Source organism: Sapajus apella, unplaced genomic scaffold (assembly GCF_009761245.1).
Source record: "Sapajus apella isolate SASKATOON/1434 unplaced genomic scaffold, GSC_monkey_1.0 scaffold196, whole genome shotgun sequence".
NCBI classification, from domain to species: domain Eukaryota; kingdom Metazoa; phylum Chordata; class Mammalia; order Primates; family Cebidae; genus Sapajus; species Sapajus apella.
Window position 1 is genome coordinate 104,409 of NW_022437136.1, and position 26,920 is coordinate 131,328.

Here is a 26,920-nt window from a genome sequence, read left to right on the forward strand (position 1 = left end):
TTATACTTGAGTGTATTCTGTCTCCCACATTCACTGCACCATCCACTAAGTGAGGACAGTCTCTAATTGTTCACCGCTGTATCCTAGGGCTCAGAGCACACAGTAAGTACTCAGTAAATATTTATGGACATAAACAACAAGAGTGACACAGTTGCTGACATGGTAAGTGAACCAGTGGCAGAAGGCAAAGAAACTGAGGGACATGATCATCACTCAGTAGGTCAGAGATACCTTCTGTAAAGCTGTCATCTCTCTGTAATTGGTAATGGCTGACTGGACCACAGTTGTTCACTTTTGTCTGATGTTCATGTTCACCTTTCTCTTAAAATAACTGTACAAATGACTTGTATATACACTGTTCTTTTCTGTTTTTTTCTATTTTTTATTTTTCCATTGTCCTCCAACCTGGGCAACAGAGTGAGTTGCCTAGGCTGGAGGGCAATGGCATTTCAGCTCGCTGCAACCTCCACCTCCCAAGTTCAGGCAATTCTCCTGCCTCAGCCTCCCAAGTAGCTGGGATTACAGGCAGGTGCCACCAACCCCAGCTAATTTTTGTATTCTTAGTAGAGATGGGGTTTCACCACGTTGGTCAGGCTGGTCTTGGACTCCTGACCTCCTGATCCACCCACCTCAGCCTCCCAAAGTGCTGGAATTACAGGCATGAGCCACTCCGCCCAGCCATACATATTGTTCTTAATATGAACATAGTAGGTAAACTTTTAAAAATTTAAATAGTTTAATTTGTAACTTTTTAAAATATAATATAAAATAAATGTTTCCCCCAGATTCTTTTTTTTAAATTAATTAATTTTTTATTGCATTTTAGGTTTCGGGGTACATGTGAAGAACATGCAAGACTGTTGCATAGGTACACACATGGCAGTGTGATTTGCTGCCTTCCTCCCCTTCACCTATGTCTGGCATTTCTCCCCATGCTATCTCTCCCCAACTCCCCACCCCCCACCGTCCCTCCCTATTTCCCCCCACCCCCAGATTCTTTTAACATCAAGGAAATGTGTAACAGCTTGTCAGAGACTTCCTATGGAAGAAAGAATTTTTTAGGTAACTGTCATTAGGTTGGATAAGGTAATAGATACATTTCAGCATAACAAGTGGTGGTACATCGTATCTGTATCTCTAGGCCGATGCAGAATTTTAAGGTTATAGACAACAGGGCGATATTTCACGCACAGACTGGCTGTCGATATTTGAGGAACACCATACAGAGATTTGTAAAAGTGATTCTGCAAAGTCTACACCATGGTCTCTGTTTCTCTAAAGTAAGTGTTTGTGATTTGTTCCTCACACAAAAGTCAAAAAGAAACAAGAAAACAATCACATCAATCTTGAAGTAGGTTTCAATGTTGGTGAATTTCTGTTTTTAGATACCAATAGAAGTTATTTGTTTGATGAAAAAAATCTAAAACAATAAATATTTATGGAGTCAATGAAATGAGTGGTCTTCTCTGGACAGGCACGAGAATAAAAGTGGGTGACCCTGGCTGCCCACCCCGGCAGGAAGGCAAGGAGACAGGCAGGGGCTGTGTCATTAGCCCCACCCAATCCTCACAGCAATCCCATGTGGGGTCCTTCCATTACCTCAGTTTACACACAGTGCCTCACCCAATCCTCACAGCAATCCCATGTGGGATCCTTCCATTACCTCAGTTTACACACAGTGCCTCACCCGATCCTCACAGCAATCCCATGTGGGATCCTTCCATTACCTCAGTTTACACACAGTGCCTCACCCAATCCTCACAGCAATCCCATGTGGGGGTCCTTCCATTACCTCAGTTTACACACAGTGCCTCACCCAATCCTCACAGCAATCCCATGTGGGGGTCCTTCCATTACCCCAGTTTAGACACAGGGGACTGAGACACAGAGAGGGGAGGCAGCTTGCCCCGGGACACACAGCCTGCTTCTGAAAAGCAGGAGTGCAGCATTTCCTGAGGCCACAGCTGCATGTGGACTGGGCCAGGTTCAGTGGTTTTAGCCTCAGAGAATGCATGTCCCTCCAGGGCACACATAGGTGGGGAACCAGGCTAGAGAGTGCATGGCCAAGCTCAGGGGCACGGCGGCCCGTAACAATAAAACATCATGCAGCCTTTAGGCAAGACATTCAGCCCTTTGTGGGTGTGCTATAAAACAACAGTGCTGCACGGTGGCTCACGCTTGTAATCCCAGCACTTTGGGAGGTAGAGGTACAGAGATCACTTGAGGTCAGGGTCGGGGTAGGGGTGCCACCAGGCATTACTGTGATTATTTATTATCACTGATGTTCCTACTCGTGCTGGTGTTCAGGGCCTAAGAAGGCAGTTATGAAGGGCATTGTGACAGTCCCAGCTGTTCTACAGAGCCATGTGGGATCTTGATCAGACCACCAAGTTGGCCAGGCTGGTCTAGAAATCCTGGCCTCAAGTCATCTACCCACCTTGGCCTCTCAAAGGGATAGAATTATAGGCATTGGCCACTGTGCCTGGCCTTGTATTGATTAAAAAAAAAACAAAAAAAACCCCAACAACCAACAAGCATATCTCTATTTTATAATTTATATACAAAATTGAAGGGAAGATGCTATGAGAGCACAGCGAGGGGAATGGAGAGAAGCATGTGGAACTTTCTATCTACATATGAAAATACTTGTATATACAGACAGAATAGTGGTAGGGCTAATGAGGGCAATTACTTTCTCTTGTGCTTGTCAAATATGCTCCTAAAAATATGAAAGTAAAATGCTTTTAAAAACTGAATTTGGGACAGGCGTGGTGGCACAAGCCTGTGATCCCAGCACTTTGGGAGGCCGAGGTGAGCAGATCACAAGATCAGGAGTTCGAGATGAGCCTGGCCAACATGGTGAAACCTCATCTCTACTAAAAATACAAAAATTACCCAGGCGTGGTGATGCACGCTGCGTAATCCCAGCTATTCAAGAGTCTGAGAATCACTTGAACTCAGGAGGCAGAGGTTGCAGTGAGCTGAGATCACACCACTGCACTCCTGCCTGGGAACAGAGCAGGACCTGGTCTCAAAAAAAAAAAAGAAAAAAAATTGAATTCAATCAAACTGCACACTTTTACTGGGTGAACTGCATGGCATGTGAAATTTACACGTCAATAAGGCTATTATAAAAACCAATGAAATAAATTAGCTGGGCGGCATGGTGGGTACCTGTAATGCCAGCCTGCAGCCTGGGCAAAAAAAGCAAAATTACATCTCAAAACAAAACCAAAAAAAAAAAAAAAAACGAATGAAATACCCTGTAAATAAATTGAATGTCAAGTTGGAAGCTGCCAGTGTAATGCACCCTGGGTTCCTCAGGGGGGCACTCACGCCCTTCTTACAATGCTCACCCGTGACAGAGGACCTGGTTTACCCAGTCAGAATGTTAAAGGAGTGGGCAGAGGTCACCTCTGTGAATTCCTGGGGAGGACAGACCTTACCCGAGGCCTTGATCTTACTCCTAAGGGGCATTTCCTCAGGAGGCAGTGTAGCATGACTCCCATGGCACTGAATAGGGCCTCCGAGGAGGCACAGGCTCAAAGCCTGGGTCTGCCATTTACCAGCCATGGAATCCTGGGCAAGTAACTTCACCTTTTTGTCTGTTTCCCTCACCTGTAAAACGGGGGTAATAAGAGCATGAAAATTATACGGCTGGGCCAGGTGCGGTGGCTCCCACTTATAATCCCAGCACTTTGGGAGGCCAAGGCAGGCAGATCACTTGAGCTCAGGACATCGGGACCGGTCTGGGCAACATGGCAAAACCCCAACTCTACTAAAAACACAAAAACCATCTGGCCGTGGTGGCGTGTGCCCGTGGTCCCACCGCTCAGGAGGCAGAGGCAAGAGAATCACTTGATCCCGGGAGTCAGTGAGTGAGATCACATTACACTCCAGCCTGGGCAAGAGTGAGACCTGCCTCAGAAATCAGTCAGGGCGAGGTAAAGGTTGAGTGCGTTACTCTGTGTTAAAATGTTTAGGTCTGGGCCTGACATACTACAAGGCACAACGCGTGTCCCTATCATTAATTGTGGGGTGGGGGTGTCACCAGGCATTACTGTGATTATCTGTTCTCACTGCTGTTCCTACTCATGCTGGTGTTCCGGGTCTAAGAAGGCAGTTATTAAGGACAATGTGACATCATAAAAGTCTGCAGACACGGGTCCCAGTCCCAGCTGTTCTACTGTGCCACTTGGGACCTTGAAGCCATCGTTCCTGCCCAGGTTCCCTTTTTCTCCATCTATAAAAAGGGGTCTGGGGTTAAATGAATGCAAGGTTTCCCAAACTTGGTTCAGTTCCCGACTACATCATCTGTGTACCATACAGGCACCGATTCTCTTGTTTTAATACACCTAATCAACTCACTTACACCTCATTTCTTAACTTACTTCAGAAGGAAATTTATTACCATCACAAATGGAAGAGCAGTATTACTTTCCATAACGGGAGTCTCCCGTACAAATACATAACAGACAGGCTGGGAGCAGTGGCTCATGCCTGTAATCTCAGCACTTTCAGAGGCCGAGGAGGGTGGATCATCTGAGGTTAGGAGATCGAGACCAGCCTGGCCAAGTTGGTGAAACCCCATCTTACTAAAAATACAAAATCTAGCCACGTATGATGGCAGGTGCCTGTAATCCCAGCTATCCAAGAGGCTGAGGCAGGAGAATTACTTGAACCTGGGAGGTAGAGGCTGCAGTGAGCTGAGATCATGCCACTGCACTCCAGCCTGGGCAACAGTAAGACTCCATCTCAGGAAAAAAAACAAAAAAAAAAAAACAATACCAAACACATAAATAATAGAAGGTTATTTTTGATACAAGACAGAGGCTGCCCTGTTGCAGGCTCTATGTGTGAAGGCTGCTGTTTATCCGTCTGTTGAAGAGAGATCATCTCAATTGCTAAGGTGTTAACGACCTGCTAGCACCAAACTGAGACTTTCTCTGTGATGTTGTCAAAACGTATGAAAGAGAATTAGAGGGAAACTTCTTCACAATGTGAGTACCTTCTGAATGCCCTGCCAGCGTCCCAGTCTCCTACATGGATACCCCAGATCTTGGGGAAAGCTGGCCAGCTGTCCTCACCCTACAGCCAGGCTCTAAGTAAGTGCTGCAAAGAGACTGGACAAGCGTCAGATGTGCTTCTACCTGGGGGAGTATCCAGCCCACTCTCCTGCTCAGAGGCAGAGTGTACACAGGATAGGGCTCAGAGAGTGCCTGGGGTAAAGCTACACTAAAGACCAAAAGGTCGGGCCCGGGCCCTCGCCTACCTCCTTCTCAGTTTCGGAATACTCCTTGAGCCTCTCCACCGCCACAATGTTGGTTTCCATCTCAGATGACATCCGGACCAGCCAGTTCAAGTACGTGGTGACCTGCAAGTGGAAGAGTCACATGACATTTCTAGAGTGTGCAGGTGGACTTTATTTTCCTTTTTCCTTTTTTTTTTTTCACTGAGATAACAGGAAACAAATTATTTCCAATAAGATTGAATTATGGGAGGCCAAGGAGGACAGGTCACCTGAAGTCACGAGTTTGAGACCAGCCTGGCCAACATGGTGAACACCGTCCCTACTAAAAATACAAAAATTAGCCGGGTGTGGTGATGCACACCTCTAATCTCTGCTACTCAGGGGGCCGAGGCAGGAGAATCACTTGAACCTGGAAGGTGGAGGTTGCAGTGAGGTGAGATCACACCACTGCACTCCAGCCTGGGTGACAGAGTAAGACTCTGTCTCAAAAAAAACAAAACAAACAAACAAAAAAAAACAGTTATGAATTATGAAACATTCAGGTAAGCAAGGTACAGAAAAAATGAGCAACCCCAGGTATAGCCATCACTCAGGCCTGCCACACTGCCTCCTCCTAAGGATGTATCATGTTTCCAAAATAACCCAAGGGCCACATAAGTAATCAGAAAGAAAACTGGAAAATACTTTGAGCCAGGTGACAATATGAAAACACAATGTATCACCATTTGAGAGATGCAGTAAAGCAGTGCTTAGAGGGAAATTCATAGTTTTAAAAGCATTCCCCTAATAGATGGAAGTATCCTCTTGGGCGACCAAGGAGTATCTTTGAGTGATGGGGCAAATCCTGGCTATAGGCCAAATTCCTCTCCTGCTCTAGTTGGTCACCAGGCACCGTACCCACTCCTCAAACTCCATGCCTCTCACTTGCCTCTCCCCAATTCCTGCTGGAGTTGGAATCCAAAGCAAAGGACAACTGACTCCCCTATTAACAGACATTAATGACCCAGCCGAGAGCATCCCCTCTTACCTGCAACGAGTAAGACACGGAGAGACCCACCAAACCAGCGCTGAGGCTGTGCCTGGAGATCACCGCGAACAGGGCGGCGAACAGGACAATGCAGTTGCCCACACACTCCAGCCGCACGGCCAGCCACCTGTCGAAGAACACAGGCAGACAGATAGGCACAGAGTCAGCTTTTCAGAGACTTGGCTTCCAGCTCTTGGGGACAGAAGGGGACTCTGCTAACTCAAGTAACTCCGCAATACTTCCACAGACAGGCCTTCTTGGCACTGCTTTTTCAAAACATGCATAATGGGCACAGGGCAGGGAGGACGGATGATGCCAGTAAATCCTCATTAATCTGGCTGACCCATGGATTAAAACAGAGCTCTCCAGAGGCAATCTTCTCTGGAATCTGAAGCTTGCCTTTTTAAGAACCAACTTTTCCTCATTGAAGCCTTTAAAATACATATATATAGGCCGGGCGCGGGGGCTCGAGCCTGTGATCCCAGCACTTTGGCAGGCCAAAGTAGGTGGATCACTTAGGTCAGGAGCTTGAGACCAGCCTGGCCTACATGGCAAAACCCCGTCCCTAATAAAAATACAAAAGTTAGCTGGGCGTGGTGGCACACGCCTGTGATCTCAGCGATCTCAGCTACTCGGGAGGCTGAGGTGGAAGAATTACTTGAATCTGGGAGGGTGAAGGAACAGTGAGCCCAGATCATGCCACTGCACTCCAGACTGGGCAAAAGAGTGAGACCCTGTCTCAATATATATATATATATTTTATATATATATGCATTAACCCAAAAAAGAAAAAAAAAAAAGACATCCTAGAAATTCCTAAATACTAAGACGACAAAGACATCAACTATTAGAGGCACCAGTGATTTAAAATAACCATCACCGTTTCTCAGCCTTTGGGTTAAGAACAAGTATAAAATAACAGTCTCTTCTCACGAGACAGATCTGAGGGGCATGAAAAACACAATACTACGATTAAACATCATTGTAACGTTCCCAAAGCCAGACTAGCCTTCATTTCAAAATGTTAAAATACACTTTTTTTTTTTTTGAGATGGAGTTTCACTCTTGTCGCTCAAGCTGGAGTGTAATGATGCAATCTCGGCTCACTGCAACCTCCGCCTCCCAGGTTGAAGTGATTCTCCTGCCTCAGCCTCCCGAGTAGCAGGGATTACAGGCATGCACTACCACGCCAGGCTGATTTTGTATTTTCAGTAGAAATGAGGTTTTTCTATTTGGTCCAGGCTGGTCTGGAATTCCTAACCTCAGGTGATCCGCCCACCTCGGGCTCCCAAAGTGCTGGGATTACAGGCATGAGCCACCACGCCCAGACTGAAACATACTATTTAACCCTATAAAACATAAACAGAAATCTTGTTTTTTATTGTTTTGTTTTTTGAGATGGGGTCTTGCTCTTTCAACCAGGCTGGAGTGTGGATGACATGATCACATCTCACTGCAGCCTCAACCTTCCAGGTTCAAGTGATCCTCCTGTCTCAGCCTCCTGAGTAGCTAGGATTAGAGGCCCATGCCACCACACCTGGCTAAATTTTTTTTTTTTTTTTTTTTTAAAGATATAGTCTACCCACAGTGCCCAGGCCAGTCTCAAACTCCTGGGCTCAAGCGACCCTTCTGCCTTGGCCTCCCAAAGTGCTGGGATTACAGGCATGAGCCAATGTGCCCGGCCATCTTATTTGTTTAAAGCTAGGTTTCATGTGATATTATGTGGCATTGGAACTATTTTATTTTACTTTTTATTTTACATTTTATTTTACTTTTTACTTTACATTTTATTTTATTCTACTCTTCTATTTTATTCTATTCTATCCATTTTGAAATGGAGTTTCGCTCTTGTTGCCCAGGCTCTTGTGAGCCAAGAGTGCAAGGGCACTGTCTGCGCTCACTGCAACCTCTGCCTCCTGGGCTCAAGTGATTCTCCTGCCTCCGCCTCCTGAGTAGCTGGAATTACAGGCACTCATCACCAGGCCCGGCTTTTTTGTATTTTTAGTAGAGACAGGGCCTCGCCATGTTGGCCAGGCTGGTCTCGAACTCCTGACCTCTGGTGATCCACCCACCTTGGCCTCCCAAAGTGCTGGGATTACAGGCGTGAGCCACTGTGCCTGGCCATCTTATTTGTTTAAAAGGTATGATATCATATAGCACTAGAGCTAATATTCTAATTTTCTAAAATATAAACCTTTCTAGGAAGACGGGGTGTTGATCTTTTCTTCACTGCAGCGCTTATGAACCATGTGACTGATCCTCCTACCCTGACAGACACAGCTGGACTGTGAGAAACCCCTCCCTAAAAATTGTGCAAGGGAAGTCAAGGTCTCTTGTCATTCAGCGTTGGCCTGCCCAGACTTACACTATGGTGTTAGGGTGTGGTGAGATGGGCTGATGGTTATGGGTCACCTCTGGGGTGCTGCTCCTGCTTCATAAGAGTCTATAAGGATGCAAATGGGTAAGAGGGATTCTATTTCAGGGGTAAGTCAGAAACTTCTCTAAATTCAGCAGATAATTAGCAAACTTCTGCCTCCTTTGGACTGACGGTATTATCTGTGATCCACAAGAGGTCAATCCCTCACCCCTTCTCCTTTTTTTTTCCTGAGACAGGGTCTCACTGTGCCACCCAGGCTGGAGTGCAGTGGTACAATCTTAGCTCTTCAAACTCCTGGGCTCAAATGAGCCTCCAGCCTCTCGAGAAGCTGGGACTACAGGCACACACCACCATCACAGACTCCTTCCCCCCCTACCCCTTAGAGAGAAAGATGGGAGTCTTGCTATGTTGCCCAGGCTGGCCTTAAATCCCTAGCCTCAAGGGATCCTCCTGCCTCGGACCCCAAAGTACTGGGATTATAGGCATGAGCCATGACATCTGGCCCACAAGATGACAATCTCATATGGTTCAGCTTAATATTAGTAAATTGCTTCTGACACACTTCATCCAGGGGTGCATGACCCCCAGACAGAAACAGCAATGTGAAGACACTCAATAGCAGAGCCTGCCGCTGACAATCTTCAAGCCTCTCCATCCTTTCTGCCAAGGCCCAGATTTGCCTTTTCACCCAGCCCAAGGTGTGAGGAAGAGATCCAGGCAAAGGAGCAAGGTGCTCAGGTACCTCCTTCGCCCCCTCCTGCAGGTCCTGCCATGCCCACCTGTTGGCCACGATGCTGGGGTAATAGGCCTTCTGGTTCTCGTCCACCTTCAGATCACTCTGGCGGATGAAGCGTTCCTGCTCCTCGAAGGCCCGAATAACGCTGACCCCCAGCAAGGTCTCGTTGAAATGGGAATAGACGGGGGAGCGGCTGACCGACTCGAGGCGCTTCAGCTGCCGGGAGGTGGCCACGTAGAACCTCTAGGGTAGAAAACGGACGCAGGGAGTTGATCAAAGTTCCTTCATCCATCCTCCCAGGGCTGAGCTGGAGAAAGTCTAGACAGAACCGACACCTCCAGGAGGCACCATGTCGGAGCCGGGCTGCTCTCACAGGGGTGTCCACTCACCTGGTGAGCCACAGGTACCGCCCGCCAATGATCAGGACAGTGACAATAAGAGCTCAAGCCTGTGCAAAGCCCACAGTCCCAGGCATTGTTCTTAGCATTTTAACAAACATCAGTTCATTCAATCCTCACAAAAAAACCTATGAGGTGCTCATTCCTATAGATGATGGGTAAACTAAGGCACAAAGAAACTAGTTTAATCTTCTCCCCAAGGTCGCCATGTTTCGCCATGTGGCTAGCAAGGCGCAGAGCTGTGATTCAAACCCAGACTAAATGGGCTGAAGGTGCTACCCTCTACCCTGCACGGCCTCTCTGAAGCCTTTAACCTCTAGTGTTTTCTGGAACCAGCAGTGTGGTTTTAGCACAGGCTTTAGGTCAACCAGACATCAGTTCAAATCCAGACTCAACTACTGATTGGCTAACACTCTGTTTCTCTAAGCCTCAGTTTCCTTATCTGTAAAATGGGAACGATGACGGTTGCTCAGTCCAGTGTGGTGGCTCACACTTGTAATACCCACACTTCGGGAGGGCGAGGGGGGTGATCACTTGAAGCCAGGAGTTTGAGACCAGCCCAGGCACATGGCAAAACACCATCTCTACAAAAATAGAAAATTATTTAAAAAAAAAAAAATCAGGGCTTACTTCACAGGGTAATTTTAAGGGTGACACATAAGAATTAGACAGTCATACTTCTGATGTAAATTGGCACGTAAACATTACTCCAGAAATCATACAGACATACATGATGTCAGTCAGCACAGTGCCCGGTCATATTAGGGTGAACCGTAAGATACGGCTGTTTCTGCAGATAAGAAATGAGTATTAGCAATTTCACATAGTTGGACCTAACAGGAAGCACTCTATTCCATGGTGACTACTGTTATCATTAAGTGACAGAATTCTGCCTGCTGATCACAGGCCCTCAAGAGTGACTGGCCCTGTAATGGCTGGTGCCAGCACTCTCAGCCCAGCTGAGATGCCCACGAGGGTAAGGCAAATCTCATCACCTGCCTCCATCGATGGCCTCCCAATGCTCTTAGAGGTGCCAACCATGCTTCCCCCACTCACCTGGTCCTGTAACTCCCCCCTCCTTCCCTACACGAAGGCTGCCTGCCTCCACCACTGTCTCTGTCCCTTCTGGGCCATTCCTCATCACCCAGCAGATGAGAGCACAAATGTCACTTCCTGGCGGAGCCCCTCCCATCCTCCAACACGGGCACCATCTCCAGACTCAGTGTACCAGTTCCTGGGCTGCGATGACACATTTCACCAGCAGCTCCACCCACCTGGTGGGCAGACGCCTCATCTGCTCTGCCCGCCCCAACCTGGGCATTCTGCCAGTGCCAGGCACCAAGAGCCACCTGCTGAGTCTCGTTAGATTCAGAACAAAAGCCAGCACCCTGTCGAAGTTTTGAGGAGCTGCGGAACAGATGCTGGGCTGGTGGTGTGAGGACACGTGTGCTCTCCTAGCCTAGGAGCTACAGAGCAGATGCTGGGCTAGTGGTATGAGGACACGTGTGCTCTCCTAGTCTAGGAGCTGCGGAACAGATGCTAGGCTGGTGGTTTGAGGACACGTGTGCTCTCCTAGTCTAGGAGCTGCGGAACAGATGCTGGGCTGGTGGTGTGAGGACACGTGTGCTCTCCTAGCCCAGGCTTCCTCATCTATGCAAAAGAAACTGTTGAGTATGGGGTTTCCAATTCCCAAAGGCACCTGCAATTGCTTATCAACAGCAGAGCTGGGAAAACTAAGGAAGGCTGCTAGGAACTTAGCCTCACTGCCTCCTGCCCTGGGCCAGATGTATTGGGCCACTTTGGGGCAGAGTCCAACAGAGAGCATCAATAGCAGCAGGGGGCTTTTACGAGGCCTCTGTGGTTGGCAGCTTCCTTCTGGGTGGCAGCATGGGTGTGAACTGGAACCCACAGATGGAGAGCCTTCTGGGGCCCCAGAAACTCTGTAAGTGAACCCAGGCACCACACAACCCAGACACTCTCAAAACAGCTGTTCTGCCAATCCCTGGAATGCAGATCAGATATCATTTCTCCTCCAGCTGTTCCCACCCTCCCCACCATGAAATCCAGACCCCTCTGCACAGCTGAAGGCCCAGGTGATCTGCCCCCATCTTACCCTGGACCACCCTTCTTCCTCTCTCACCAGCTCTCTTTCTCAATAGTCCAGATGCAAGTTGCCCTGAAGTGTGTTACCTGTTCAATTTCCTCCACTTACCTCTGCCTCTGAACCTGATTTACTAGAAAAATCTAATCTGAGACAGATATTTGTTCAGGAATGATCTGATTTTTTTTTTTTTTTTTTTTTTTTATATAGACTGGAGACAGAGTCTCGTTCTATCACCCAGGCTGGAGTGCAGTGGCATGATCTCAGCTCACTGCAATGTCTGCCTCCCGGGTTCAACCATTCTCCTGCCTCAGCCTCCCAAGTAGCTGAAATTGCAGATGCCTGCCACCACATCCGGCTCATTTTTGTATTTTCAGTAGAGACAGAGTTTTACCATGTTGGCCATGCTGGTTTCAAACTCCTGACCTCAGGTGATCCACCTGCCCTATCGATTTGACGTTTTTTTTTTTTTTTTGAGACAACTTGCTCTGTCACTAAGGCTGAAGTGCAGTGACACAACCTTAACTCACTGCAACCTCCGCCTCCCAGGCTCAAGAGACCCTTCCACCTCAGCCTCCCAAGCAGCTGGGACTACCTGCTACCACACCCAACTAATTTTTGTATTTTCTATAGAGACCAGGTTTTCCCATGTTGTCCAGGCTGGTCTTGAACTTTTGGGCCCAAGTGATCCTCCCGCCTCAGCCTCCCAAACTGCTGGAATTACAGGCATGAGCCACTGCACCCGGCCGAACTTCATATAAAGGAAATCTCACAGGACACACTCTTTTGTGTCTGGCTTCTTTTCAGCACTGTAATATCTATGAGATAAACCCAAATGATTTTGTATATGAGCATTTCATTGCTTTTTACTACTCAGTCATAAAATATATAATTATATCACAATTTATTTCTCCACGGTCCTGTTAATGGACATTTGAGTTGTTTCCAGTTTGCGGCAATCATCAATCTAGATGCCAAGAACATTCTAAGCACTGCTTTTTCTCTCTTTATCCCTCTTTTTTTTTTTTTTTTTTTTTCCATATACACTTAGGAACGAGATTGCCTGATGAGGGTAAATGTACATTTAGCCAAAAGCGATTAAAAATTAATTATCCGATGATCTCAACCCTTAAAAAGATAATGTTTTCATGTATCTGCCTCCCCTCCAGTCCTGCCCACACACGTCGTGCATTTCGTCTCAGTGATAATGACAGGGCACACACCACTTGGCCCTTTGCTGAAATCATTTCCTTTGTTGTTGAAAAATAAAATCCTTGGTGCTGCAATAACAGTGTCTTCTAATGACCCCTGCTCGAAATCACATCGCTCCATGGCGTGCCCAGGGTCCTGCTATTTGCAGATATTTAAGTTGCCTTCAACATCGAATTTGTCCTGTTTTGTTCTTCTCAAGTCTCAGGAAATTTTCCAGCTGGCGCATGAACACAGATAACATTTTTTGGTAAATGTAGAAAAAAAAAAAAGCTGGCAAAAATTTCAAGGGGAATAACGAGACTCTGGGAACTGGACCTACTCTCTCTGATTCCTTCACTGTTTGTTCTCATCAATCACTGGGCCAGTGTGGTGGGCCACAGGGGCCGGATGACTGAAGCAAGGCCTCCTGGTCGCCACCTGAACGGCTGTGCAGCCTGGTTTGAGACACGGCGAACCTCAGGGATTCTTACTCTTATTTTGCGTTGCGGCTGAAATTTTCTCATCTAAACAACCCATCCTTACTGGCAATTGTGCTGCAGTTAATCCTTCAGGGGTAAGTAACGGCACAGTTTTGGAATCAGACCAACTTGAGTTCGCACTCTCAGCTCTTCCATTGAAAACATCTATCCTGTGGTACCCTAAGAAACCATGTGTTCAAAGAACAAATAACAGCTTCCGCAGAAGGGATGAAGCACAGACTGACTGCCTACACAATTTCCCCTTCTTTCCCAACAGAAACTTCTTTAGCTTTTTTTTTTTTTTTTTTTTTTTTGAGACAGTCTCACTCTGTGGCCCAGGCTGGAGTGCACTGGTGTGATCTCTGTTCACTGCAACCTCTGCCTCCCGGGTTCAAGTGGTTCTCCTGTCTCAGCCTTCTGAGTAGCTGGGACTACAGAAGCACACCACCATACCTGGCTAAGTTTTATATTTTTAGTAGAGACTGGGTTTCACCATATTAATTAGGCTGGTCTCCAACTCCTGACCTCAGGTGGTCCACCCACCTCGGCTTCCCAAAGGACTATGATTACAAGTGTGACCCACCACACCCGGCCCCAACAGAAACTTCTTCTTGGGAAGTGCAATGTGCCCAGGTGAAACACGGCACTTCCCAGGGTCCCTTGTGATAGTGGCATATTGTTATAACTGTTCCATTATTGTACATTATTACTATTAAGCTCTTTCTATGCCAAATTTATAAATTTAAATTTATCACAGGTATGTGTGTACAGGAAACAGCGTATGTATGATTCAGTACTATGTGCAGTTTCAGGCATCCATTGGGGGGGTCTTAGAATGTGTGCCTGCAGATAAGGGGTGGTGCTGATTCAGCACCCATACACTCCCTTGCCATGCTTCCCCTCCTCAGACTTGCTGACTGAAATATAGATATAATGGCTGGAGACCCAGCAGCCATCTTGGGCCATGAGGCCAACTGAAGAATGAAGAACTTGTAAAAATAGGTAACATTTTTAAAATTTTTAAATAAAAGCAGGTATATGGGATCTTAAGCTCATTAAGATGCCATACCAGCCCTGAACAGCCTACCTCTAAATTTCTATTATGACAGAGCAAAAGAAACACCTATCTTGCTTAAGCTCCTATTATTCATGTTTCCACTATCTGTAGGAGGCTTAGGGACTAAACAATTTTATACTTGATGGAATTTTAGGCCAGGTGCAGTGGCTCACGCCTATAATCCCAATACTTTGGGAGGTTGAGGTGGGTGGATCACCTGAGGTCAGAAGTTTTCAGCTTGGTCAACATTCATGAAACCCCATCTCTACTAAAAATACAAAAATTAGCCAGGCATGGTGGTGCGCACCTGTAGTCCCAGCTGCTCGGGAGGCTGAGGCAGGGGAATCACTTGAACCAGAAGGGAGAGCCTGAAGTGAGTCAAGATTGTACCATCTCAAAAAGAGAAAAAAAAAGAAATTTCAATAATAAAGTTGTCTTTATAGCTATAGGTTTTGTTTCCTTTTTAAATTGACAGATGGAAAAATAAAACTTAGAAAAAAAGTGGATTTGACAAAAAAAGTGCATTTGGTTATTGTGAGCAAAAACACAATCAATTTAGGTATTAGAAACTGACAAAAACAAATCTACAAGCTTCAAAAGCACCACACTGGAGACATGGTGAGATAAGACGAGGCTTTAGGTGACACTGGTGTGTAACACACAGTAGGGCTGGTCCCGAACATTAAGACCCCCACCTCCTACCTGGACGAAGAAGTAGATGAGGCCGAGGGGCGGGATGATGACGGCGGCAATGGGTGTGGCCAGCAGGATAATGATGCAGGCGCCAATGACGTTGAACAGGGAGCCCATGAACATCTTGATGACCTGCGGGATCATGGAGTCCACCGTGTCCAGCTCCTTGGAGAAGCGGTTCACCAGGTTCCCGCTGGGGGTCCGCTCAAAGAAGCTCATGGGTGACCGCAAGACGTTGTCCAGCAGGTTCAGGTGCAGACGGCGGGAAGCGAAGATCCCCCCGATGGACACAGCCATGGAGTAGCCAAACACAGCGATCCCTGCAGACACTTGGAGTTAAACTCCACAATGCGGAGAGAGGCTGAGTGCCAGCCAGACACTGCAGGGAGGAGTGGCCGTGTGCACGAGGCAGGCCTGACTCCGAACTTCTAATAGTGATGATGATGGCCAGGCACAGTGGCCCACGCCTGTAATCCCACCACTGTGGGAGGCTGAGGTGGACAGATCACTTAAGGTCAGGAGTTTGACACCAGCCTGGCCAAGACAGTAAAACCCCATCTCTACTAAAAATACAAAAATTAGCCAGGCGTGGTGGCGGGTGCCTGTCATCCCAGCTGCCCAGGAGGCTGAGGCAAGGGAATTACTTAAATCCAGGAGGTGGAGGTCGCAGTGAGCAGAGATTATGCCACTGCACTCCAACATGGGGGACAGAGTGACACACTGTCTCAAAAATAATGATGATGATGATGATAGCGGCTATTTTCAGAGGGCACTTCCTATGTGCTAAGCACTGTACTGGGTTTCGTATGTAACTACTTTGTATGGTGACTCCGAATAATTTCTATTACTACCCAATTTACAGATGAGAAAACTGAAGTCGAGATAGGTGAATGCCTTTGCCTGTATTATACTGTGGCTATCAGAAACAGAACTGGGATTTTAATCCAGACAGCCTGCTTTTAATCCACAGGGCATACTCCTCTGGAACAAGGTCCCAAACCCCCAGGCCACAGATAGGCACCAGTCCATGACCTGTTAGGTAATCGGGCCACAGAGCAGGAGGGTGCAGTGGGCAAGTGAGCGTCACCGCCCGAGCTCCGCCCCCTGTCAGCTCAGCGGTGGCATTAGATCCTCAGCAGCGCAAACCCTACTGTGAACTGCGCGTGCAAGGGACCTAGGTTGTGCGCTCCTGATGGGAATCTAATGCCTGAGGATCTAAGGTGAAACAGTTTCATCTCAAAATCATCCCCCGCCCTTTCCATGAAACCGGTCTCTAGGGTCAAAAAAGCCCGGGGATCACTGCGCTAGAACAATGCTATCTAAAGTAATTTTCTGCAATGATGGAAATGTTCTATGCCTCCTGAGTAGCAGGGATTACAGGCATGGGCTACCATGCCCAGCACATTTTTGTATTTTTTGTAGAAACAAGGTTTTGCCATGTTGCCCAGGCTGGTCTCGAACCCCTGGACTAAGAAATCTACCCGCCCTGGCCTCCCAAAGTGCTGGGATTACAGGTGTGAGCTACTGCACCCAGGCTTTATTTAATTTTAATAGTTGAAACTGAAATAGCCACCTGTGCCTTGTGACTACCGCACCAGACAGTAGAGCTCTAGAAGAGGCACTGATGCTGTGTGAGTTCAGGTAATACCACACTGTCTCTGTTCTCTACCTTCCCTCAATTATAATTTGTAGGCCACAGTCCTTTGCCCTAATGGCAAGGGAAGGGGAGGTTAGGGATTGAGAGACTCAGGGAATCCATGTCTGCTCTGCTACTGGTGGGTTTTCCAAAGCCATCTCCTGGACATCCTGGTGGTTCTCTCAAACAACCCACAGGAGGGCACTGCGCATTCCAGAGCAGCCACTTCCTAGGAAGAAAGAGGCTTCCATCTTGGCCTCTTTAATTAGGAAGAGACCGCAGAGGCAGGGGCTCCAATGATAGGCTCTGGAGTCAATGGTGCCAAACCCCACCTCTGCCACTTACCAGCTATGGGACCTCCTACAGGTCACTCAATCTCTCAGTTTTCTCATCCATAAAACAGGACAATGACACTGACCTCGGAGCACTGTGGAATGTAATGTCCCCACCTGGCAATGTGCCTGGCATACAGGAAGCACTCAAATCTGTGAAGCCTATGCATTTACTGTGTATATATTGTATGGAACACACATGATATTTACAAACACGGCTCACATACTGCACAGCACAGTGGTTAACAGCGTGAGCTCCTGAGCCAAACTGCCTTGTTCTATGCCAATGCCACCATGTATTAGCTGTGTGACTTTTGGCAAATCACTCAACCTCTCTGGACCTCAATTTCTACATCTCCAAAATGGCGGAAATATTAACTCCTACCTCACAGGACTGCTGCAAGGATAAAATAAGCAAAAACACATAGAAGTGTTTAGAACTGAGCCAAGTACCAAATAAATGATCCATCAGCACCAGCTGTTATAATCAACCCTGCTGCGTTTGAGGACTCCCACAGGACCACACAGAACGGTACAGAGCAGGGTTTCTTTTCTTTTTTGTTTTTGTTTTTTTGTTTTTTGAGACAGGGTCTTGCTCTGTCGCCCAGGCTGGGCTGCAGTGGTGCAATCATAGGTGGAACTACAGGCTCAAACTCCTGGCCTCAAGCAATCCTCTCACCTCAGCCACCAAAGCAGCCGAGACCGCAGGCGCAGAGCACCATGTGTAGCTATAGATTATTTTGTTTACCTATTTTTTCTAGAGGCAGGGTCTCACTATGTTGTCCAGGCTGGTCTCAAACATCTGGCCTCAAGTGATCCTCTGACCTCAGCTTCCCAAAGCGCAGGATTCTAGGTGTGAGCCTCCATGCCTGGCCAACAGCAGGGTTTCTCAATCTTGTGACAACCAAAAGCAACTCCAGGTATTGTCAAACATTCCCTGCCCATAATTGGGAATTACTAGGATGAACCAATTTCCACCCAGGCCCAGCAGGCCACAGAACACAAGTGAGACCTCACGGAAGCTCTGCCACCTGAAAGAGCAAACAGGGTAGGGGGGCCCTCCCAACTCGCAGTGCTTCCAGTGGCGTCTGTTCTCAACTGTCCTCATCTGTAAAATGGGCACAAAGGAGCACTCCTGTCTACCACCAAGCACCACGTGAACAAAGCACTCAAACACTCACTCTGCAAATCTTTGAGTGTCTACTAGCTGACAGCTACTGTTCCTCTTGGTTTGGCCTGGTCTGGGGTCCCACAAAACCCTGAGGACTCTAAGGATCCAATTCTATAATCAGACAAGACCACCACAGGGGTTCAAATCGAGCGGGGTGGGAGATGGTGCCACCCACCTTGGGAAATGCCCAGGGCTCCATAGACGCTCAGCCGGACTTTCGTGTGCTCCTGGGTCCCGTTGACGATGGGGTCGTCAGTCCAGAGGCTGAGCCAATAGTTGGAAGCCAGCGAAGCCACGTGGTTACACATGAAAAGGAAGATGCTGAGAAAGGAGACGAAGAGTCCGATGGCCTTCATGTAGTCCCAGTACACAGAGAGCTTGACCTGAGACCATGGGGAATAAGGCAGCTTAGCACATGCAGCACCGGCCCAGCTGCACAAGGCCAGGGCTTCACCAGCACTGCGCCACCCAGCTGCCTGCCTTTGCTCCCACCTGGAACACCCTCCCCTTTAGCTATTCGACAACATTAGCAGTAAACAAAGTCCAGGGCCAGGTGCGATGGCTCATGCCTGTAACCCCAGCACTTTGTGAGGCCGAGGCAGGTGGATCGACTGAGGTCGGTGGATCGACTGAGGTCAGGAATTGGAGACCAGCCTGGCCAATATGATGAAACTCTGCCTCTACTAAAAATATACAAAATTAGCCAGGTTTGGTGACGGGCACCTGTAATCCCAGCTAACTGGGAGGCCGAGGCAGGACAATCACTTGAACACAGGAGGCAGAGGTTATAGCAGTGAGGCAAGATTGCCCCACTGTACTCCAGCCTGGGCGACAGAGTGACACTCCACCTCGAAAACAACAACAACAAAAACAAACTGGAGGTCTCTGCCATCACGCACGGAGCTTCCAGTCGCATGGTGAGATAGGCTCCCGTCAAATCATCCCAGATAAATGCATCTTCACAGAGAAGGGCTGCAAACAGCACACGATTCCAGTTTTTTCCACGTAAAGAGTTAAACCAAAGCCGGGTGTGGTGGCTCACACCTGTAATCCCAGCACTTTGGGAGGCAGATGCAGGTGGATCACCTGAGGTCAGGAGTCCGAGAGCAGCCTGGCCAGCATGGTGAAACCTTGTCTCTACAAAAATACAAAAATTATTTGGGTATGGGGGCATGCACCTGTAGTCCCAGCTACTCTGGAGGCTGAGGCACAAGAATCGCTTGAACCTGGGAGGTGGAGGTTGCAGCAAGCCATAAATGCACCCAGCCTGGGTGACAGAGGAAGACTCTGTCGCCAGGATTTAAAAAAAAAAAAAAAAAGTTAAAACCAGCTGAAGCAGCACTTTCAAAGGCCCTGAGGTAGGAGGGAACGAAGCACATCTGGGGAACTGAGAGAAGGCACGGGTGGCTGGAGCCAGGAGATCATGGGGCAGCAAGGAGCAAGAGGCTGGAGAAAACAGTCACAGCCGGCCCACACATGGCATGGGAGACTTGGGTCAGGATTCCAACTTCTATGCCAAGACTGACAGAAAGCAGAAGCCATCCATGAGCTTTAAGCAATGTGTGACATACTGCCCAGCAACCGAGGCCAGTGTCACCTACGCATCACAACTGGGCCAGCCTCCCCCAGCTCCTTTCATTCTGAGCACAGAATACCATCTCACCCATCTTCCCAGTGCCCAGTTCCCTCCAGGAGACGAAGCCCGGAGTTTCTTTTCCTAGTGTATTCCCTTAACCAATCCGTCTAGCTGCCTGACATGAGAGACGGCAACCTGCCCTAGGCCAGCCCCTTCCTAAACCGCCTGGCTTAGTTTCAAGAAACTCCAGGTATCTTTACCCGTGTCTGTGCTCATTGTGATTTCAAGCTTTTCATGCGAATTTTGAGTCATAAAAATCACCTGGACTGGGAACGGTGGCTCACACTTATAATTCCAGCACTTTGGGAGGCCAAGGCAAGAGAATTGCTTGATCCCAGGAGTTTGAGACCAGCCTGGGAAACACAGTCAGACCCTGTCTCTACAAAAAAAATTTAAATTAGTTAGGCATGGTGGGCCATGCCTACTCAGGAGGCTGAGCTAGGAGGACCACTTGAACGCAGAAGCTTCAGGCTGCAGTGAGCTATGGTCACTCCACTGCACTCCAGCCTGAGCAACACAGCAAGGCCCTGCCCCCCACCAAAACAAAACAAAAATCATCTGACCCTAAGGTCTAGCTGAAAGGTAACAGGTGAAAGATAACAGGTCTGATGTGGAACTAACTAATTGCTGCCTTTTGAGTTTTCCAGTCTCCATTCTGGGAAATGAAATATGTGGGAGAGGAGACAGGTCATAATGAAGAATGTGTTTATTTCACCAGGTGGCTTCATCACGCAGCCAAGCTGCCTGTTGTCCCTGAAATTAGCCTGGAGAGTTCGGGAACCCCTTTCTCATGAGCAGTGGAGTATGGTGGGTTCGGGGGTCCGAAATGACAAGTGTGTGGCCAGCTGTGGTGGCTCATGCCGGTAATCCCAGTACTTTGGGACGCCAAGGCAGGCAGATCACTTGAGCCCAGGAGTTCAAGACCAGCCTGGGCAAAGGGGTGAAATTCAGCTCTACAAAAAAATAAAAACATTAGTCAAGTGTGGTGGTGCACACCTGAACTCCCAGCTACTTGGGAGGCTGAGGTGGGAGAATCACTTGAATCTGGGAGGTAGAGGCTGCAGTGAGCCATGATAGTGCCACTATACTCCATCCTGGGTGACGAAGTCAGACCTTGTCAGAGGGAAAAAAAAAAAAAAATTTAATTAAAAAAAACAAAAACAAGAAAGAAACGATGAGCGTGTTGTGCCCGGCTCCACTCTTGGTCCAGCTTTGACAAGTTACAAGCCCCCTGGCTTTGGTGTCCCTTGAATATAAAATTGGAGTTAAATGAGGATTACAGGGCCTCACATCTCTGCCCCTTCCTTCCCATATCCTGCCATTTGGGTAATTTCTCTGGCTTCCTGGAGGGTCACTAAGGGTAGGACAAAAGAGGAGAGAGGTCATAACACCAGTTATCTCTACCCCCCGCCATGGTCCTACCTGTGATGACAAGTTAAGGAAGAAACCAGGAACAGAAAGTCCTGGGAAGCTCTGGACACATCCGGACGGATCTAAGAGAAAGTGTCCCAGCCTCACTCCTCCGCTACCACCTTTCATGGGTTTTTTGTTTTTCTTTATCTGAATGCTTTTTTACCTATTTTTAAAATTCCATTCACTATATTTTTAAAAACACAACCACATTTATTTTTAAAAATAAACTCTGGATCACTACCATAAATAGAGAATTATTAACACTTGCCCAAAACAGATGATCTTTTAAAAAATAATAATAAAATAAAACAGCTCGAAACCTGCTTTCCTTGTTACAAAGAGAGGCTAGTGGTTGTTAGGTACCGAAGCCAGGCTATGACCCAACTGAGACTTTCTCAGGGACATAATCATAAGGAACAAATGACAAATAAAAAACAGGCTGGGAGCAGTGGCTCACACCTGTAATCCCAGCATTTTGGGAGGCCGAGGAGGGCAGATGATCCCAGGAGTTCAAGATGAGCCTAGACAACATGGCAAAACCCTGTCTCTACTAAAAATACAAAAATTAGCTGGGCATGGTAGCAAGTGTCTGCAATCCCATCTACTCAGGAGGCTAAGGCAGGAAAATTGCTTGAACCTGGGAGGCAGAGGTTGCAGTGAGCCAAGATTGCACCACTGCACTCTAGACTTGGTGAGAGACTCCGTCTCAAAAAAAAGAAATGAAACTAACATTCATTTGTCATTGAATGTGTCCGCACACAACCTGAAACCATCTCGGGCACAACGGACCTGCATGTTGCAGGAAGCCCTGATTTAAAGCATCCAGGTCGCCCATGGCTAATGTGAGCCCCTAAGCTGCTCAAGTCGATGTGGCAGTCAGTAGAGCAGAGACCAAGCACCAACCCCAGAGTCCGCCAGCGTTCAAATCCCAGTTCTGCTGCTTGCCAGCGGTGACCTTAGGTAAGTCACTAAACCTCTCTGGCCTCCGTTTCTGGTGCAGTAAATAACACCTTTACAGAAAGGCACTCTGCACAGTGGGTGCTCTGTCAACTCCAGCCACCACCATCACTGAAGGAGTGAATCTCACCTGCCCTGTCTGCGCCTTGTCAGCCTCCATCAACTTCCAGGTCTCCTCCTGCTTGGCCTCTGCTTTCTGCAGCTCTGCGGTGCTGTTGTGGCACCTGCTGATGTCCCCACTGTAGGAGGAGGAGCTGCTGAGCTGCCTGGAGAAGCAAAGCACAGGGGTGTCAACAGCACGGATGCTTTGGGCAGGGTCGGGGGGCTCCCTGCTCGGGCTGCTTTTTACATCTGAACCATGGTGTAAGAGATGGAATGTTCCCACAGGCACACATGTAAACATATCTATAAACATGTGCACATGTGCAAGCCCCCCCCCACCATGTCATTCCCCAGGGTAATAGGTCCCCAGAGAAAGAGACTGTCTCAGGCAGGAATGAGGCCTGTGGGAAATGCAATGTGTGATATCTCTGGGGTCTGCAAAAAGCCCACAACCACTAATACGCAAAAAAGTGTGTGCTTCCTTTTTTTTTTTTGAGATCAATTCTAATTGATCTCAAATAAAAGATAAAACAGAAACAGCTCGTCTTAGATCATCTTTCAAACATGAGGAAGATTCAAAATATAAAATATAATGAAAAAAATAGGGCAAAGTACCCAGCTCATTTAATTTTCTTGTTTTACAAAGGCGGTGGGGGTTGGGGTGGGATCTTGCCCTGGTTGCTCCTTCATCCAAGCGTGTTACTCAGAAAGCACTTTTTGGCTGGGTGCGGTGGCTCACACCTGTAATCCTAACACTTTGGGAGGCCAAGGAAGGCAGATCACTTAAGGCCATAGTTCAAGAACAGCCTGCCCAACATGGTGAAACCCCGTCTCTACTAAAAAGACAAAAATTAGCCAGGTGTGGTGGTAGGCACCGACAGAGTGAGACCCTGCCTAAAACAAAGGCACTTTTTGCATATCAGTGGTCATCAGTTTCATTGCAAACCCCCAGAGATCATCACAGATTGCGTTGCTCAATTTTGTGGTCAGTGACTGAGATGGCGCCACTGCACACTGCCCTCCAACCTGGGTAACAGAGGGAGACTCCTCCACCTCAAAAAAACAAAAAGAAAGCAATTATGGAGTCCATGCAAAACAGATGTGGCTCTTTGCCATGGAACTTTCTGTACCTTCCTCTACCTACTTATCTCCTGCACAGGGTTACAAGCTACCTGATGTCAAGAGCCCCATGTGAGTCATCCCTGCACCCCCAGAACTGTGTCCCCTGAAAACGCTTCCTGAAGGCCAAATAAACCTCCAGCACCTTCCCTCTTTGATCTAGGGCCTGGAGGTGGGTAACCTTTCCTTGCACATGAGATCCGTGCAAAGGTCTTTGGTTAAGACCAAGTGAGGTGGAAGTGGCCCTCAAATCCGAAAGCAAGAGTGAGTTTTCAGGGAGCGCCCAAGGGAAGAATCAGAACCAACTCTGGACGGAATCTAGAATTCAGGTGGGCAGCTGGGGCTTCCTGCTTCATGACCCAGGGCTTCGCAAATCCGTGCTAGCATCTCGGACGAACATCTTACATCCTCCTGTGCTCATGCCCTGTCTGGAGTCTCTCACTAGAGTGTAGGCTGTGAAAGATGACAGCAATGGCAGAAGTGACATATACCAATGAACAGTGCTAGGCCTCATCGTCTTTGCCCTCCTGACTCCCACAGCAACTGCAGGGCCACCATTCTTTCTCAAATCCCCGGGGTCCAGTGTGTTTAGGCTCTGACTTGTCCATTTTTATTGTTCTTTTGCTGGTTTTTTGTTTTTGTTTTTTTTAGATGGAGTCTTGCTCTGTTGCCCAGGCTGGAGTGCTGTGGCACAATCTCGGCTCAATGTAACCCCCACTTCACAGGTTCAAGCGATACTCACGCCTCAGCCACCCGAGTAGCTAGGATTACAGGCGCCTGCCACAACACCTGACTAATTTTTGTGCCTTTAGTAGAGACGGGGTTTCACCATGTTGGCCAGGCTCGTCTTGAACTCCCATCCTCAGGTGATCCACCTGCCTCAGCCTCCGAAAGTGCTGGGATTACAGGTGTGAGCCACCACGCCTCGCCAACTTAGCCAATTTTTAAAAGCTGGTATGGTTAACATACTGCATATGCTGTAAATCCCCTGGGATCTAAGGAAGCCCTCTATAATCAAACACAAGGATACTTCCTTTTTCGTAGACATGAGGTCTTGCTATGTTGCCCAGGGTGGTCTCAAACTCCTAGCTTCAAGCGATCTTCCTGCCTCAACCTCCTAAAGTGCTGAGATTACAAGCATGAGCCACCATACCTGGCCATGAGACAGTTTTCAATCGACTAGTGCTTCACGAGCCTGAACCTTCCAGGCCACCCCCCGAGTGACCTGAGCAAAGACCCACACCATGTAGGGAACGAGAGCGTCAGAAGTTTGGACAGATGGTGAAATCATGAGGCCTGCATGAGTCACGCCACCTCCCCCCACTTACCTCTGCAGTTGCTTCCCCGCCCTGTCCGTCACCAGCAAGCCATTCTCCATTTGCTTTGCTTCCTTCCCTGGACTGCTGATGCCCGTGACCCCTGGCAGACAAGAGACAAAGGAGGGGAGGGGAGTTATATGAGCCAGATGCTAAAACCAAGGGCAAGGAAAACTGGCCACTTCAGGGAGGAGACAGCAGAGCACTGGGCCACCAGGATGCTCAGAAAGTAGACCTGCTCTGCAGAGGCCATGAACAGGCTGCGTGGTTGCGGGGCAGGTGGAATCTGGAGTTCAGTCCCTTGGGGCAGGAATGGTGCTTTGCAGCTGTGCAGAGAGCTCCATCCACTCAGAGCACTGGGCCCGAGCTAGCATCTCGTACCAGCAGCAATGGGTAAAACCCAGCCCAGGTAACAGCATCTCTGCTGTAAGAAGCTCACTTCTCAGGACCCTGATGCAAGGAACCACAGGAGGGAAAGGGCACAGCCCCCTGGTTCCTAAGCACTGTAAGAAGAGGTGATATTCAAAATAGAGAATCAGTTTGACAAGGGCATCAGCCAACAGGCAGAGGCCCAGGAACCCCTGTAGTGTCAGGAATTAACTCTTTAGTTCCCAGATCAGAGAGGTCCCAGAGAGAGTTCATTGTAAAAGGTACCTGGAGCAGTGGCTGTTTCCACAGTACTAAGCAATTATTTCAATAATTGAACAACTGGGGAACCGAGTTAGGCCAACAACCAGGTGAACTTCAAAGTGGGCCCTTTCCCGGTTGATTCTTCAGATGAGACCCCAGCCCAGTCAGATGCCTTGGCTGCAGACTTAGGGAAAGACACTCATAAGGACACCGAGGGACAGGGCAGCTAGGCATCTGCCCCAACCCAGGAATAAGCCAGCCAGCATCAACTATAATCACCAGAACATTAACAATGACAGTGACAACCAGCACTTATCAAGCGTGCTCAGGCACTGTGCTATGTTGAAACAGATCGTATCTCTTTCCCAGTTCACAGTACCCCAGTGATGGTGACTCAGCCCCCACTGCGCACTGGCTGCCTCAGTCTTTGGTGCCAGGAGAGAAAGCAGCACAATGTAAGGCACCAAAGGGCTGACCCCAGAAGAGGTGGGAGAGGACCCAGGACAGAAGACACAAAAGGGATAAATATGCAGCCAGCAGCACAGTCAGGGTGACCCTGGGGACGCTCGGGTGACATGAATAAAAGCAGAACTCAAAAATGCAGGGTCTCACAGAAAGCCACATGGAGACACAGACACGCCTGGAAGGGAAGTGGGGGCTGCAGATCATCCCTGGACTCAGGAAGGCACTCCACACCAGGGATCCTTAGTCTTGGTTGCAAATCAATCACCTGCTTTACAAATGAGCAGGTGGCGGTCAGGCACAGTGGCTCACGTCTGTAATTCCAGCATTTATGAGGCTGAGGCGGGCAGATCAGTTGAGGCCAGGAGTTCAAGATCAGCCTGGCCAACATTGCAAAACCCCATTTCTACTCTAAAAATACAAAATTTAGCCGGGTGCGGTGGTGTGCGCTTACAATCCAACCTACTCAGGAGGCTGAGGCACGAGAATCACTTGAACCAGGGAGTCAGAGGTTGCAGTGAGCCAAGATGGCACCACTGCACTCCAGCCTGGGTGACAGGGCAAGACTGTCTCAAAAAATAAATAAATAATGAAAGAAAATTTTTAAATGAGTAAAAGAAAAATATTAAAATAAAAAATGAGCAGGTGCTCTCATGTCCAGCCCGGTCCCTGTGGTGACTCTCAAGGTAACTGTGATGCGTGGGAAGTGTTCTCTTACTACCTGGTGTGTGCCTTCTCTGAGCCTCATCTTCCACATCTGCAAAACAGCAACGGCAGCAGACATGACCCCCATTCATGAGAGGGTGAAATGATATCACACACAGTGCTTGGCACAG

At 48.1% G+C, this 26,920-nt stretch overlaps 1 protein-coding gene across 6 annotated transcripts in view; it reads right to left on the minus strand.

The window, feature by feature from the left end:
- ABCC1 (ATP binding cassette subfamily C member 1) overlaps nt 1-26,920 on the minus strand; it is a 188,048-nt gene that overhangs the window by 10,149 nt on the left and 150,979 nt on the right. For 5 of the 6 annotated variants that reach the window (XM_032269639.1, XM_032269638.1, XM_032269637.1 and 2 more), the window contains 7 exons: nt 25,005-25,095; nt 22,586-22,721; nt 18,625-18,832; nt 15,320-15,630; nt 9,435-9,634; nt 6,279-6,405; nt 5,273-5,374 (listed from right to left, as the gene is read on the minus strand). In XM_032269639.1, the coding sequence (XP_032125530.1) occupies nt 5,273-5,374; nt 6,279-6,405; nt 9,435-9,634; nt 15,320-15,630; nt 18,625-18,832; nt 22,586-22,721; nt 25,005-25,095 (1,175 nt within the window). The remainder of the gene's footprint in view (nt 1-5,272; nt 5,375-6,278; nt 6,406-9,434; nt 9,635-15,319; nt 15,631-18,624; nt 18,833-22,585; nt 22,722-25,004; nt 25,096-26,920) is intronic. The other variant, XM_032269642.1, reaches the window with a different exon arrangement.